We start from the raw sequence: 15,000 nt of genomic DNA on the forward strand, positions 1-15,000 counted from the left end.
CACACACACACACACACACACACACACACACACACACACACACACACACACACACACACACACACACACACACACACACGTCTCTCCATCAAAGATTCTCCTCATGATTAACAATTAGCAGAAGCCTCGTTTTTAAGATGCTGAAGTCGTGTGTGTGTGTGTGTGTGTGTGTGTGTGTGTGTGTGTGTGTGTGTGTGTAAAAGAAAAGATAATTATATTTGGGGTCTTTTATCTTGCATCATCAAAATAAACAAAAGAAAAACATAATCAAAAACAAAAACAAAACTCACCTCTCCGGATTTCGTCTTGCAGGAAACACAGGAAAACTAATTAACAGGTTCTACGGCGGGAAAGGTGCAAAAAGAAAGAAAAAAAAGGAAAAAAAGGAGGAAAAAATATATGTACCACTTTTCTGTGTATCCATGTTTTGTCCAATGAGTGACTGAGATGACTGAAAGAAAGAGTTGGTGAGGAGGAAACGGATAAAGAGGAAAGAAAGGCGAGGAGGAAAAATAAACGAGGAAATAATTGAAGGATAAGGAATTGAATAAAGAAACGAGGTGCTATTTTGTGACAAGCAGAAAACGTGAGGAAGGAAAATACATAACAAATCCACATCAATCATCACAAACTAACCAGAAAAGAAAGAGGAAATCATCTAACGTAACATTCCTTCTTGTGTTTCCTTTCCTTCCTTACTCGAGAAATAAAGAGAAGGAAAGAAAGGAGGAAAGAAAACTAGAACAAACACACAAACAGGGACCCAAAGTGAGGTAGCTCCATACCCTCCCATGCTTGCCGTTCTGTCCTCTAAATCTGAGCCCACGAACCCAACCCAGCGGTGACACACAAGCCCCGAAGATGCCCTAAGAAGTGACCGCAAGGATTCAGTGCTATGTGGGCGGGGTCTGGCTGGCCTCACACCTGTTCCACCCGGCCACGCGACGCCCACACCCCTTCGGACATGCTCAGCTGAAGGGGGTGTCGCCATGGCCTCGCCCGGGCGGAAGGTGGCCCCCGGAAAGGAAACACTACACAAGAGTAACAGTGATCCGGTTCGCCGTATCCACCGCCAGTATGTGAAGGGTCGGGGGTCGGGAAGCACGCCCGTCTCCCGCTGCTTCCTCAACCTGGATGGCTACTCGTATGTCATAGGTAAGTAAGGTAACCTCCCTCCCCTTGGCTCTTCAGGTCTTGGCCATTTTGTACGCACGTCTCATTCCAGTAAGTCACTCTCAACTTTGCCTTGTTAGGGGTTGGTCATTTTGTACGCATGCGTCATCCCAGTCAGTGTTGAAGACAGGTAAATAATGCAGCTATGGAAAAAGATTGAGGAGGAGGAGGAGGAGGAAAGTAACTAGAAAGAGGAAGATAAACAATAAGAGTAAAAATAATGACACTAATAATAATAATAATAATAATAATGAAAATAATAATAGTGGTTAGAACAAAATAGAGGAGGAAGAGGAGGAGGAGGAGGAGGGAAGGGTAGCTAAGGCATTAGAATTATTTAACTATTGCCAAGAAAAAAATATATACTAAATGTTTACGAGTATACACATCGTCAGTATTAAATCTTTATACGTACATGCGTTTTTATTCTCTTTTTTTTCCCTTGAGCTTCTTCCTTTGCTGTAAAAATAGAATCAGAAGCTCAATCCACCTGAGTAATATTTTTTTTTTCTGGAGTGGTCACGAAATGAGAAGGTGAGTGGAAATTAACTAATATTACCTTCTCTTAACTCTTAACTTCCTCTCTCCCGCCTTCCTTACCAAGCCATCGCTGCATCAAGTCGTCGTCCATTCACCTCACCCTCTTGACCTCTTTTCTCCTATCCTCTCTATTTATATATTATTGTTGTTGGTTGATTAATCCGCCCTTTGTTGAGTAAGTTATGTATTCATTCACTTCCCTGTTCTGCGCACTTGATTTTATTGCTTATTTTGTGTTTTATCATTGTTCGTTTTCTCGTTGTTGGTGTTTCTTTCTTTCTTTTCTTTCCGTTCCTCTTTCCTGTCTTGGTTGGTTCGTCGTTTGTCTTTTTTTTCTGTTGTGGTGATTCCTTTTTTTTTCTGTTTTCCTTTACGTGTTTTCTTTATTCCTTATATTTTTCTTGTTTTATTTCTCACCATCGTCATTATCACCCTTTCTGTTCTTCTTCTTCTACTCCTTCTTTTCTACTTTGTCTTTTTTTTTCTTCTTCTTCTTCATTTTTTCCTTCTTTTTCTTTTTCTTCTTTTTCTTCTTTATCTTTTTCTTTTCCTCCTCCTTCTTCTTCTTAATTTTCTTCTTCTTCTTCTTCTTCTTCTTCTTCTTCTTCTTTCTTCTTCTTCTTCTTCTTCTTCTTCTTCTTTCCTCCTTCATCATCTCCACCCCTCTTCCTCTATTGACACTTAACTGTTCTAATATTATCACTTCTTTTCTTTCTTCCCTTCTTCCCCTGTTTATCCCTCTATTTGTGGTTTCTTCCTCTCCCTTATTACCATCTTTCTTCCTCCCCTCGCCCTTCTTCCTCTTCTTTCCCCTTGTTTGTATTCTGCTTTTTTTTTTCTTGTTGAACTGCGCGTAAGGGAATGTTTCTTTTTTCCTAATCCTCCATTTTCTCTCTCTCTCTCTCTCTCTCTCTCTCTCTCTCTCTCTCTCTCTCTCTCTCTCTCTCTCTCTCTCTCTCTCTCTCTCTGTGTGTGTGTGTGTGTGTGTGTGTGTGTGTGTGTGTCCATAACTACAGCTCTGAAGGTTGCTCATTTTGTTTCCCCTCCTCCTCCGCCTCCTCCTCCTCCTCCTCCTCCTCCTCCTCCTCCTCCTCCTTCTCCTCCTGTCATGATCACTCCCTAAGAGAATAATAAGCCTTTGATTTTCTCTTTATCCTCGTTTTCTTCTGTTTTTTTTTATTCCTTATTGTTATCCCTTTGTCTAAAGTAAGAAAACGTGTTGGCTGCATTTAAGTATTTAAAATCGTAATTGTCACGTATTTTTATTTCAAACTGTCTCATGATTTTTTTCTAGCACTTCTTCTTCTTTCTATAATTCTCCATTTTTGTTCTGCCTTCATAAAATTTGCGTGTTTCTATTCCCTTCATTCTTCTTTTTTGGTATCTTTTTTTTTCTTGCATGCTCTTCTCTCCCTCCTTCTCCTTTTATTTCTTTCATAACTTCTATCCTTCCCATACCTCCCCCATTATCTCTCTCCACTTTCTTCTTTATCGTCCACATTCTCTTCTTTTCCTACACCCTTTCCTCTCCCCTCCTGTCTCTCTCCTTACGTTCCTCTCTCTTTCATTTCCTTCCGTTCTTATCTATACTCGCAATACAATCTCCTCGCTGTTTCCTCTCTAAACTTCTACTCTTTTTTCATCCCTCTCCGTCTCTCATCCCTGTCCCCCAACATTTTCCTAACTTCATTCTTTTTAATACTCTTCCACTCCTTATCTGTTCTTATCTTTCCTTCCTTCGCCCCTTCCTCTCAGTCCGTCTTCATTTCTAAACTTTCTTCCTTCATCTATTTTCTCTTTCCCCTCTTTCTCCTTTTCCCATCTCTATTTTCTTTCAACATTTTCCTAACGTGTTTGTTTTTAATACTCTTCCACTTCTTGTCTATTTCCTATCTTCTCTTCCTCCACCCCATTCTCCCTATTTACCCTTCTCTAATCTTCACTCTTCTCTTTTTCTTTCCGTTTTCCTTCCCTATCCTTTTAAAACTTTCCTAACCTGCTTCCTTTTATTACTCTTCCATTCATTATCTATTTCTTATCTTTCTTTTCTCCACTCCTATCTCCTACTTCCCTCTTCTCTTCTTTTCTTGTTTCTTTCTCTCCGTGTCTAATCTTCTTCCTTTCAACACTTTTCTATATAACTTGTTTAATTTTTGTACTCTTCCGCTCCTTATTTACTTCTTATCTTCCCTTCATCAACTCCTTCTCTTCCGTCTTCCTTTTTAAACTTTACTCTTTCTTCATCTCTCTTCTCTCTTTCCTCTCCGTATCAAATCCTTTTCCTCTCAACACTCTCCGAGCCTGTTTCTTTTTAATACTCTTCCACTCCTTATCTATGTCTTATCTTCCGTTCCTCCGCCCCTTTCTCTCTCTCTCTCTCTCTCTCTCTCTCTCTCTCTCTCTCTCTCTCTCTCTCTCTTTTCCCCCGCAGCCACACACACACACTGCTACACTTCTCGCGTTTTACCTACTTTCTAAAATCGTGTTGAGGGCGTGGCGATAGATGTTGCAGTAGAAGCGAGTAGAGGAATGCGGTTGGTTAAGTAGCAGGTGCAGTAGAAGTAGTAGCAGTAGTAGTAGGAGTAGGGGTAGTAGTAGTTGAGGCAGTAAAAGTATATGATGGAGGGGAAAGTATACCAGTGAAATTGTGTAGGAGGCGAAGAAAATGAAAGGAGAGGGGAGAGGAGGGAAGGGAAGGGGAGGAAAGAGAAGGGTGGAAGAAATTATGGCGTGGGGAGGGAAGTGATTAAAGGGGGAGATGAAGGGACCAACGGATGGAAGTGAAGGGAAGGAAAATGGGAACGGGAGGGAAGGGAGAGAAGGACTGAAGGAGTAATGGGAGGGGAGAAGGGGAGGAAAAGAGAGTGAGGCTTAATGTACATCCATCAGAATTTTACTGTCACCCTGAGGAGAGAGAGAGAGAGAGAGAGAGAGAGAGAGAGAGAGAGAGACTTGAGGCAAATACTGGATTCAAGACATTATCTGATTTTCTTTGCTTTTACTTACGTTCAAATCACAGAGCATAGGACGGAAGAAGATTAACGAGTGGAATTTTTAATGGTTTTGTCCATAGTCCACCAGGTAAAGATTTGAGAGGACATACAAGAGCTAGAAAATAAGACAAAAGATTAAGAAAGCATTTTAAACTTAGAAAGAGAAAATGAAGCTAGAAAACAAAAAAAAGTAAAGTTGTACAATTCTTCTTTTCTCTGTCTATATCTGTCTATCTATCTATCTATCCATCTATCTATCTACCAACCTGTATCTATCTACCTACCTGTCTGTAATACCTTTTTTTCTCTATCAAACTATCTACTTACCTATCTATATTTCTTTCTGTTTATCTCCTCTTATTATCTATCTATATCGATCTACTACCTATCTCTATATCTATCTATCCGTTTATCTGTCCATCATGTGTGTGTTTGTGTATGTGGAAATCCTATTCTTATCAGGCTCGTGCCCCTCAGAATCTTAGACAAGCTCAGCACACAAGCAACGGCCTGTTTAGGAGGATCAGTGTCGTAAACACTCTTAAGCTTATTCTCCTGTTAATGCTTCCTCTTCGGATTACACGGTGGAGCTTAGTTTTTTTTCTTTTAAGTCTTGGATGGTTCTGTTCTATCATGAAACTCAGATTTCTCTCTCTCTCTCTCTCTCTCTCTCTCTCTCTCTCTCTCTCTCTCTCTCTCTCTCTCACAAACCATTGTCACTCTAAATTACATGTTATGCCTCAGGAGTGTGTGTGAGTCTGTGTGTGTGAGAGAGAGAGAGAGAGAGAGAGAGAGAGAGAGAGAGAGAGAGAGAGAGAAGTAACCTCCCGTAATCTTCCTTCCAATATTTGATGAGGGAACGAGGAAAGGAAGAGGAAGGAGGGAGAGGCGGGACGTTGATAAAGTATTCAAGACTCGTACAGACGGAGACAAGGAAAACTCTATATACTTCCGTCTCCTGAACACCGACATTCTGTGAAGTGAGGAGAAGAGAAGTGAAGGTTCTTACGATGACAGTTCCTTTTTTTTTTTTTGCCTCAAGAAGAAAGACATTAAAAAGCGAAAGGAGCGAAAAAATATAGTTGTAAGGAATGGAAGAAATATAAGAGAGCGGAGAAATACTGAATGACTGCAAGGAAGAAAGAGAATAGCAAAAAAAGAAAGAAAAAACGGCAGGTATATTGATAGATAGCTTGATAGGCCCATAGAAGGAAAAGGAGTAAGAAAAAGAGAGGGAACGAAAAAGAACATTGTGAGGAAAGGAAGAAATATAAGCGGACCAAAAAAAACGGGGAGATATATTGATAGCTTGATTGGCCCATGGAGGAAAAAGAAATGAAAAAAGAAGAAAATAACGAAAAAGACCCCATTGTGAGGAAAGGAAGATATATAAGCAGAGCAAAGAAAAACTAAGTGACTGTAAGGAAGAAAGTGAAAAGATAGGAAAGAAAGACTAGAAGATCAACTGATAAAGAGATAGACACAGAGAAGGAACGAAATAAGGAAAAAATAGAGAAATGCAGATGTGTGAAAAGAAAATGAAATATAAAAAGCTCGTAAAAAGAGAAGAAAAAGAAAAGCAGTGAAGAAAAGATTAACAAATAAACTGGTCGATAAAAAATAAAAAAAATAAAGAAAAGAACAAAAATCAAGCGTGTAGGAGAATGCAAGGATAAGGCAACATAAAAAATAGTGGAAAAGGAAAAATATGAAAAGAAGGATAAAACCGCATTAAAGAAGAGAGAAAAAAAGGGGAAAAAAACGAAAACCGCGCTATTCATAAAACTCTCCACCGCGAGATCTCATTTTGCAGTCACGTTTCCTTCTTTTAGGCAACAGGAGAGGGAAAAGAGGAAAGAGAATAAAAGAGAAATGATGTCAAGCCGCGTGCCTCTGTAGCATAACCCCGAAATAACGCTCCTGGCCACAACGGAACCCTGAAATATAGAGATTCTTTGCATTACCACAGTTACCCCCCTCCCTTCTCTCTCTCTCTCTCTCTCTCTCTCTCTCTCTCTCTCTCTCTCTCTCTCTCTCTCTCTCTCTCTCTCTCTCTCTCTCTCTCTCTCTCTCTCTCTCTCTCTCTCCTCCTCCTCCTTCTCCTTCTTTTCCTCTTCTCCTCCTCCTCTTCTCCTCCTCTTCCTCCTCCTTTTCTTAATTTTCCTCCTCTTTCTTGCCGTTTTTTTCATCTATTCCTTTTGCCTAGTTTTATTTTTTCTTCGTTTTCTGTCTTTTCATCCTCCTACTCCTCTTTCTCCTCTTTCTCCTCCTCTTCCTTCTTTATTCCTCTTTCTTCGCATTCTTGTATTATTTATCATGATAGTTTTATATTCATTTAGTTGTGTCACGTTTCCCACCCCTCCTCCTCCTCCTCCTCCTCCTCCTCCTCCTCATTTTCCTCTTATTTCTCATCCTCGTATTATTTCATTCACTATGCCAGTTTTATATTGTGTGTGTGTGTGTGTGTGTGTGTGTGTGTGTGTGTGTGTGTGTGTGTGTGTGTTCTCTTCCGCCTAATCCTTCTCCTCATCCTCATCACCCTCTTTCTTTTCCGCTTACTTCTCATCCTAGTATTATTTTATTCATTATACGAGTTTTATATTTTAGTTGCGTTCCTCCTCCTCCTCCTCCTCCTCCTCCTCCTCCTCACGTGGAGATAAAGGTGAGCTGTGGGAGATGCTTGTTATCACTTCCATAATACCTCAACAGGTGCCCGGAGAGGAGGAGGATTTGGAGGAGGAGGAGGAGGGGGTGGAGCTGGAGGTGGAGGTGGAGTTGGTGGTGAGAAATGAGAAGGGAGTGATATAAGAGGTCGTGAAGTGGACATAGGAAAATAATAATAAAGGAAAAAGAGAAAGGAGAGGGAACAAACTAGAGAGAGGAAAATGGTAAAGGAAAAGGAGAAAGAAAAGAGAGCAATAGATTAGCTGAAGAAATATTGTAATGAAAGAGAAGAACAGGAAAGCAGAAGAGAAAGAAGGAAGAGAAAAATAAAGAGATGAAGCAAAATGGATTGAAAGAATAAAAGAGGAAGAGGAAGAAGACAAAGAATTAGAGGAAAATAAGACATAAAAGGCGGAGAAAAGAAAAGCTTAGAACGAATGAAGGAATTTAGAGAAAAATAATAAATCGTCAGAGGAAAGAAAAATGAAAAATCGAAGAAACAAAATAAAAAAAATGGACGACAAAGAGAAAATAATTAAAAGATAGGAAAGAAAGTAAAAAGAATAAAAAAAAAACGCTAAAGAATGGGAGACAGAAAATAGAGGAACCGCAAAAGAAAGAGAAAGTGTGCGGGAGGAGGAAAAGCAAGTAAAAGAGGAAAGAAAGAAGGGAGGGAATAGAAAATGGAGGAAGATAAGAGGGAGGAGGAAGATATAAGGTGTCTAAGATAAGGTAATGATGGTGGTGGTGGTGGTGTTGGTAGTGGTGGTGGTAGTGGTGATAGTGGGGGTGATGGGGGTTGAGATAGGGCTGGAGGTGTTAATGGTGGTGGTGGTGATGGTGGTAGTGCTTGTTAATGTAGTGATGTTGATACGGGTGGTGATGGTGACGGTAGATGTGGTATTGAATGTGTTGGTGATTGTAGTTGAGGTGATGTTGGTAGTTGTGGTGGTGATGGTGGTTGTGATGATGATGATGTTGGTATTCGTTGTAATTATGATGACGATGAATCTTGTGATCATTATTATTTATGTACGATGATTTAATTTTCCTCCGTGATAAAAGTAATATATTTTTTCCTACTTTATATCTCATCTACTTGCGTCATATTTACCCCCAAACATCTCTCGTATCTTTTCTCCTTTTTGTTGACTTTTAATTCACTCAGATGTTTTCTTTTGATCAGTATAATCTAGCAGAATAAACACTCATTAAATAAAAAATAAAAAAAACGTTATCAGAGTATATTTAAATAACTAATTAATATTCATTGAGGTCAACCTAAAAAAAAATAAACTACGGGTAACTTGCCAGTGATTCCATGTGTGTGTGTATGTGTGTGTGTGTGTGTGTGTGTGTGTGTGTGTGTGTTGAGGAGAGGAGGAGGTCACACATATATACAATTATCATGGGATGTCATGTTGCAATTTCCCGTGTTACATAATTTATAGAACACAGTCTTATGTCACTTATTGCATCATCACATTTTTCTGTTTTAACCATCAACACCATTATCATAACAAGTCACTAACATCCCCTCTACTTTTTTTTCCTTCCTACTCCTCATTCTCATCTCTTTTCAATTCATATTCATTCCATTATTTCACTTTTTCTCACATCTCTGCTTTTCTAATATCCAATCCCTTTTACCTGATCCTTTTCCTCCTCAGATGCATATAATCTCATCCCTTTATCTCACGTCACTTCCTTTATCTAAATCCTCTTTGCTCTCAACTCCGTCCAATCTCTTTCCCGTACCATTACCGTCTTAACTTCTATTCCTTTACCAACCTCCACTTTAGTCGCATCCAGTCCCTTATTATAATCTCTTTACTCCCAGAAAATACTTCCAATCGCCTTACTTACATTCATCCACTCAATTAGCACAATCTCCCATTATTTTTTATTTCACTCCCATATCCTCAGTTAATTCGCTATACCCTCCAGCTATCCTCAGTCCCTTTCATTTCGCTTCCATGCCTTAGATATCTCTCTTTTTGTTCCCATTTACTCACTTCCCTTTTCCACTTTCTGACCTCGCCTCGCCTTTATCTATCCATCACACCTATGCAATTACCTCTACCTCACCTGTCCCCTCCTCTCCCAGCCACCCAGTTGCCCTTAGGTGAACACTATTACCGCTACACGTCCATCCTTAGTGAGAGAAAGAGAGCTTGTGTGTGTGTGTGTGTGTGTGTGTGTGTGTGTGTGTGTGTGTGTGTGTGTGTACGCTCGGCTTACTTTACTCGACCAGCCTCTCTTCACTTGAGTTTACCACGTTTTTCGAGTGCCTGGAAGGACCTCGGCAACCTCTTATGACGGAAGAGGAAGGTTAGGAAGGAAAAAAACAAGAGGCAAAAAAAAAAGAGGAAACCAGCCAAGTATAAATATAAATCGTACTATACGCTAAGGAAGGAGAGATGTGATAGAAAAGGGAAGAAGGAAAATGAAAAGCGGTTCGAAACTAGAAAAGGAAGGAAAATAGATGAAAATGAAGAGGGAAAACAAAATATGGCGTTGAAGGGAAAGAGGTGGAAGTGGAAGTAATGAAGCGAAGGAGACGGAGGTGGAGGAAAAAGAGAGGAAACAGAACGAGATGTGGAGGAGTGGTAAAACGAATTCGAGTAGAGGAGAAAGAGTAAGATGAGGAACATTAAGGGTTGTAAAGGTTTAAAGGGAAGAAATAACGAAGGAAGAGGAAAAGAAAGAACAGAAAAGGAGGAGGAAAAGGAGGAGCTAAAAGAGGAAAGATGTACATGAAAAAGAATATGAAGAGGACCAAGATGGGAAATATAAACAGAGAGAGAGAGAGAGAGAGAGAGAGAGAGAGAGAGAGAGAGAGAGAGAAACGAGAACAAAGACGAAAAGATAAAACGGAGAGAGATGGACCATAAAGACGAGGAGGAGGAGGAGGAGGAGGAGGAGGAGGTGGAAGCGGAGGAAGGGAGGGGTAAGCGGAGGCAAAGGAGGAGGAGGAGGCGGAAGAGGTGTAGGAGGTAATCTGAGCATGACTGTCACGTTCATATTTCACACAATGCAACGCCGGCGTCATAAATCCCGAAGTGTTGACACCCTCACGCGCCTCACGCCGGGCACAACAACAGCACCGGAGATTATACGCGGCAAAGGCTGCACAATGAATAGACGCACGCGAATGTTTATCCCTGAAAGCGAACCCGACGATTTAATATTGCGACACCCACTCTGTGCATATCATTTAAATAGAGACATAATGAAAAAGATAAATCCGTACACAGACTATATTATAATTGCTATGCGTCGTTTGCCCTTTGCTGATACTCTCTCCATACTGCCAGTGTAGGGGTTTTATTTATTTTTATTTTTTTACAACAAAGGAGACAGCTCAAGCGCACAAAAAAAAGAAACAATAATAAAAAAAAAGCCCGCTAAATCTGAAATCTGAAATACATGTTTAAAAATGATGAATGTCTCGCTAACTGATATAATTTAGCTTGTGTGAGAAAATTATGCGATCTCAACATAGGCATTAAAACGGACTGGTGTTGAAATATTATCTCTTTATTACAATTTATATGAACAATGATACATAATACAGTAAGGTGTGAAGTTATAATAGTTTAGTTTAGTTTAATATAGACAATGATTAGGGTCTCAAAATGTCGCTTGGAATTAAACAGAAGAAATGTTATATTATTTTTATACTTAACTCAACATAATCGGCTAAAGATACTCATATTAATTAGGAAATACACCGAAAGATACGAGAAAACTGGTTCGTATGAAACAGTAAGTGAAAAAAATAACTAAAAACAAATAAAAAAAGATTGCAGCTGATCCAATGTGACCAGAGGGAAAGGAAGAGGAGATAGAAAAAGAAAGAAAGATATGCATGAAGAAGAACAGACACTTAGTAAAATGAGGAAGAGTGACAGGTATGAAGTGTTAGAGGAAAGAAAGAACGAAGAGGAAAAGAAAGAACAGAAAGGAGGAGGGAAAGGAAGGGGAAGTAGAGGTAGAGAGAAAGCTCCACAGAAAACAGTATATGAAGAGGACGGAAATGGAAAATATAAAGTGAAAGAAGGAGAATGAAGAGGAAAAAAAGTAATAGAAAGGAGGAGATAAAGAAGGAGGGGTATAGAAATAGAGAGAAAGCTCCACGGAAAAAAAAGAATAGGAAGAGGAAGAAGATGGAAAATATGAACAGAAGGAGGAAGAACGAAGTGGAAAAGAAAGACTGGAAAGGAGGAGAAAAAAATGAAGAGGAAATAGAAGTAGAGAAAAAGAATATCAAGAGAACGAAAATGCAAAAATATAACCAGAAAGGGAAGTGGATATAAGAACGAAGTGGAAAAGAAAGACTGGAAAGGAGGAGAAAAAAATGAAGAGGAAATATAAGTAAAGAAAAAGAATATCAAGAGAACGAAAATGCAAAAATATAACCAGAAAGGGAAGGAAGTGGATATATATAAGATTCAAAGGAAAACAAAAATGAAAACGAGAAGATAAAACAGAAAAAATCATAAATAGGAACCAAGTATACCGTTAACATCCTACGCGCGAGACGACTGTGTGTTAGCCAGTGGTCATAAGTATAGGTAGGTGAGAATTGATTGGCGGTGGTCACAGGTGGGAAGAGATGAAGCAGGTAAGGTCAGCCCCTCCCCAAAGACATAAAGGTGAACTAACGATGGGCGGGTCAACCGAGAGGTGGTGGTGTTAGTGGTAGTGTTGATGGTTATTGGAGTTGCTTGTTAGTGGTGGTGGTGATGAGATGGCTTTGGTGGTGGATGGTAAAGGTTAAGTGGTAATGGAGTGGTTTTAGTGATTGAGATGATGGTAATGTAACAGGGAGAAGTGGGGGTGAGATTGTGCGGCGTTGTGAAATTGGTGATTGTGGAAAGGTTTCGTGATGATTGTAATGAGAACTGAAATGTTGAAATGATGTAAGAGGTGATGGAGAAGAGGTGTGGCAAGCTTGATATGCGCGTAGTGGTGATGCTTGCACTGAGGTGGTGATTGGGGTGGTGATGGTGGTGTCGATGATGGTGATATTAGTGGATTATTTGCCCTCAATATCTTCTCCTCTTCCCGTTTCTTATTTTCCTCCTCCTCCTCCTGCTTTTCCTCCCCCTTCTCCTCCCCTTCCTCTTCCTCCTTCTCTTCCTCCCCTTCCTCTTCCTCCATCTCTTCCTCCTCCTTCATCATTTCTTATTGCTTTTATTTTTATTAAAGAAAGAAGAGAGAGAGAGAGAGAGAGAGAGAGAGAGAGAGAGAGAGAGAGAGAGAGAGAGAGAGAGAGAGAGAGAGAGAGAGAGAGAGAGAGAGAGAGAGTGTTAATGAAACCTATAAAGACACAAAATAGTTCAGAAAAAAATGACGTATATGAAAAGTCGAAATATTAATACTACATACATTATCCTAGTCATTAAGGAGATAAGTGGCGGTCATGAAATTAATGGACTTGTCATTTATGGTATATTAACTGACTTTCTCTCAACTTTTCTTATTATTAAATTATCTTTACGTTTCCGTGTGATTCGGTATCCTTTCTCCCTTCGTTCCTCCATTCATCATTCTCTCGAAGTAATTATAAACCTGTCCGTCGAGAGAGAGAGAGAGAGAGAGAGAGAGAGAGAGAGAGAGAGAGAGAGAGAGAGAGAGAGAGAGAGAGAGAGAGAGAGAGCAGGATATCATGAAGATAGAAGGAAGATGGTTGCAAATAGAAGGAAAAAGGAGAAGGAAAAGGAAGACTAGGAGGAGGAGGAGGAGGAGGGAGGAGGAGGAGGAGGAGGAGGAGGAGACAGACAGACAGACATGTTGAAACGTCTTATCCACACGACTCTCACTTTCTCCACCTTTGAGAGAGAGAGAGAGAGAGAGAGAGAGAGAGAGAGATTCATTAGACAAGAAGAAACTGGTAATTAGTGCAGACTTTGAGACAATCTCTCTCTCTCTCTCTCTCTCTCTCTCTCATTTGTTCTTATCTATCCTTCATTTCTGGTTATTGGTGTTTATGATATTCCTGTTCTTTTATTCATGTTCTAATTATTTATACTTTCATTCCTCTTCATATTCGTTTTCTTCTCTTCTCCTACCGATCAAGTTTCCCTTACCACTTCCATTCCTCCAGTATATATATATAATTCTTCTCTTATTCCTTGTTTTTCTATTTCTTCTACCTCTCCCTCTGGCTTTCCTTCGCTTCGTTTCCTCAGCTTCCTCCTCCTCCTCCTCCTCTACTTTTTTTCTCCTCCTCCTCCTCCTCCTCCTCCTCTTGCTTCTCATTCTCCTCCATTTCGTTTCATTCTTCTTTTTGTATTTTCCAACCATTTGCTCTCAATTTATTTTCCTCGTCTTCCTGCTCGTTCTTCTCCCTGTCTTCCTCCTCCTCTACCTCCTCCTCCTCGTCTTCCTCCTCCTCCTCTTCCATCATCATCCTTTCTTATTACTTTTCTTTTTTCTGTATTTTTCAAGCTATTTTCCTTCCTCTTCCTCTTCATTCTCTTTCTCCTCGCTCTCCTCCTCCTCTTCCTCCTTCTCTTCCTCCTCCTCCTCCTCCTCTTCCTCCTCCTCCTCTTCCATCATCATCCTTTCTTATTACTTTTCTTTTTTCTGTATTTTTCAAGCTATTTTCCTTCCTCTTCCTCTTCATTCTCTTTCTCCTCGCTCTCCTCCTCCTCTTCCTCCTTCTCTTCCTCCTCCTCCTCCTCCTCTTCCTCCTCTTCCTCTTCCATCATCATCCTTTCTTATTACTTTTCTTTTTTCTGTATTTTTCAAGCTATTTTTCTTCCTCTCCCTCTTCATTCTCTTTCTCCTCGCTCTCCTCCTCCTCTTCCTCCTTCTCTTCCTCCTTCTCCTCTTCCTCCTCCTCCTCCTCCTCCCCCTCCTCCTCCACTATCATTTTTTATTACTTTTCTTTCTTCTGTATTTTTCTACCTATTTTTCTTCCTTCTTTTTTTCCTTCCTCCTCCTCCTCCTCCTTACAGCAAACAGACCGCATGACCACAAACACAAGAAAATCAACCTTCCTTTGGCCGCTGACCGTAAGAAATTGAGATGGTGCCCCGGCCAATGTAAACACGGGTCGCTTGGCTTGTCTCGGCCCCCGGACTGTTTATTATTTTCCTCTGTTATTTCAGTTTATAAGAATGACAGCGTGTTGTGGCGGATAGGATAGTTGTATTTTTATTGATATTTGCACTACGGAAAGAGAAAAATGTTAGATATATATAGATTGATAGTTGGCAAGACAGATTGATAGATATGTATGTAGAGACATATAAGGAAGGAATATAAAACCGATAAAAAATGTGACTAGATAAATAAATAAAGAGTTTGTAAGAAAAAAATGAAAGAACAACAAGAGCGAAGAAAAGTTAGACTACAATGAATCACACACACACACACACACACACACACACACACACACACACACGGAGAGACAGACATTCATCAAGGCAAACAGAGTAAGAAATAGACAAACAAGAAAACAAACAAACATACATAAATAAGCAACCATTACTGGCCTTACACACACACACACACACACACACACACACACACACACACATTCGAATCATATTTCTGTGCTCGAAGAAAATTGTACGTTTGGTAGAGTGAGTTCCTGTGTGTCTGATTGTTTTTCTAA

General features: G+C 40.0%; 1 protein-coding gene across 5 annotated transcripts in view; it reads left to right on the top strand.

The window, feature by feature from the left end:
• LOC126997061 (dual specificity calcium/calmodulin-dependent 3',5'-cyclic nucleotide phosphodiesterase 1A-like) overlaps nt 1-15,000 on the top strand; it is a 191,899-nt gene that overhangs the window by 60,849 nt on the left and 116,050 nt on the right. For all 5 annotated transcript variants that reach the window (XM_050858099.1, XM_050858102.1, XM_050858103.1 and 2 more), the window contains exon 2: nt 313-1,155. In XM_050858099.1, coding sequence (XP_050714056.1) covers nt 990-1,155 — 166 coding nt within the window. In that variant the 5' untranslated portion in view covers nt 313-989. The remainder of the gene's footprint in view (nt 1-312; nt 1,156-15,000) is intronic.

Source organism: Eriocheir sinensis, chromosome 11 (genome assembly GCF_024679095.1).
Source record: "Eriocheir sinensis breed Jianghai 21 chromosome 11, ASM2467909v1, whole genome shotgun sequence".
Classification (NCBI taxonomy): domain Eukaryota; kingdom Metazoa; phylum Arthropoda; class Malacostraca; order Decapoda; family Varunidae; genus Eriocheir; species Eriocheir sinensis.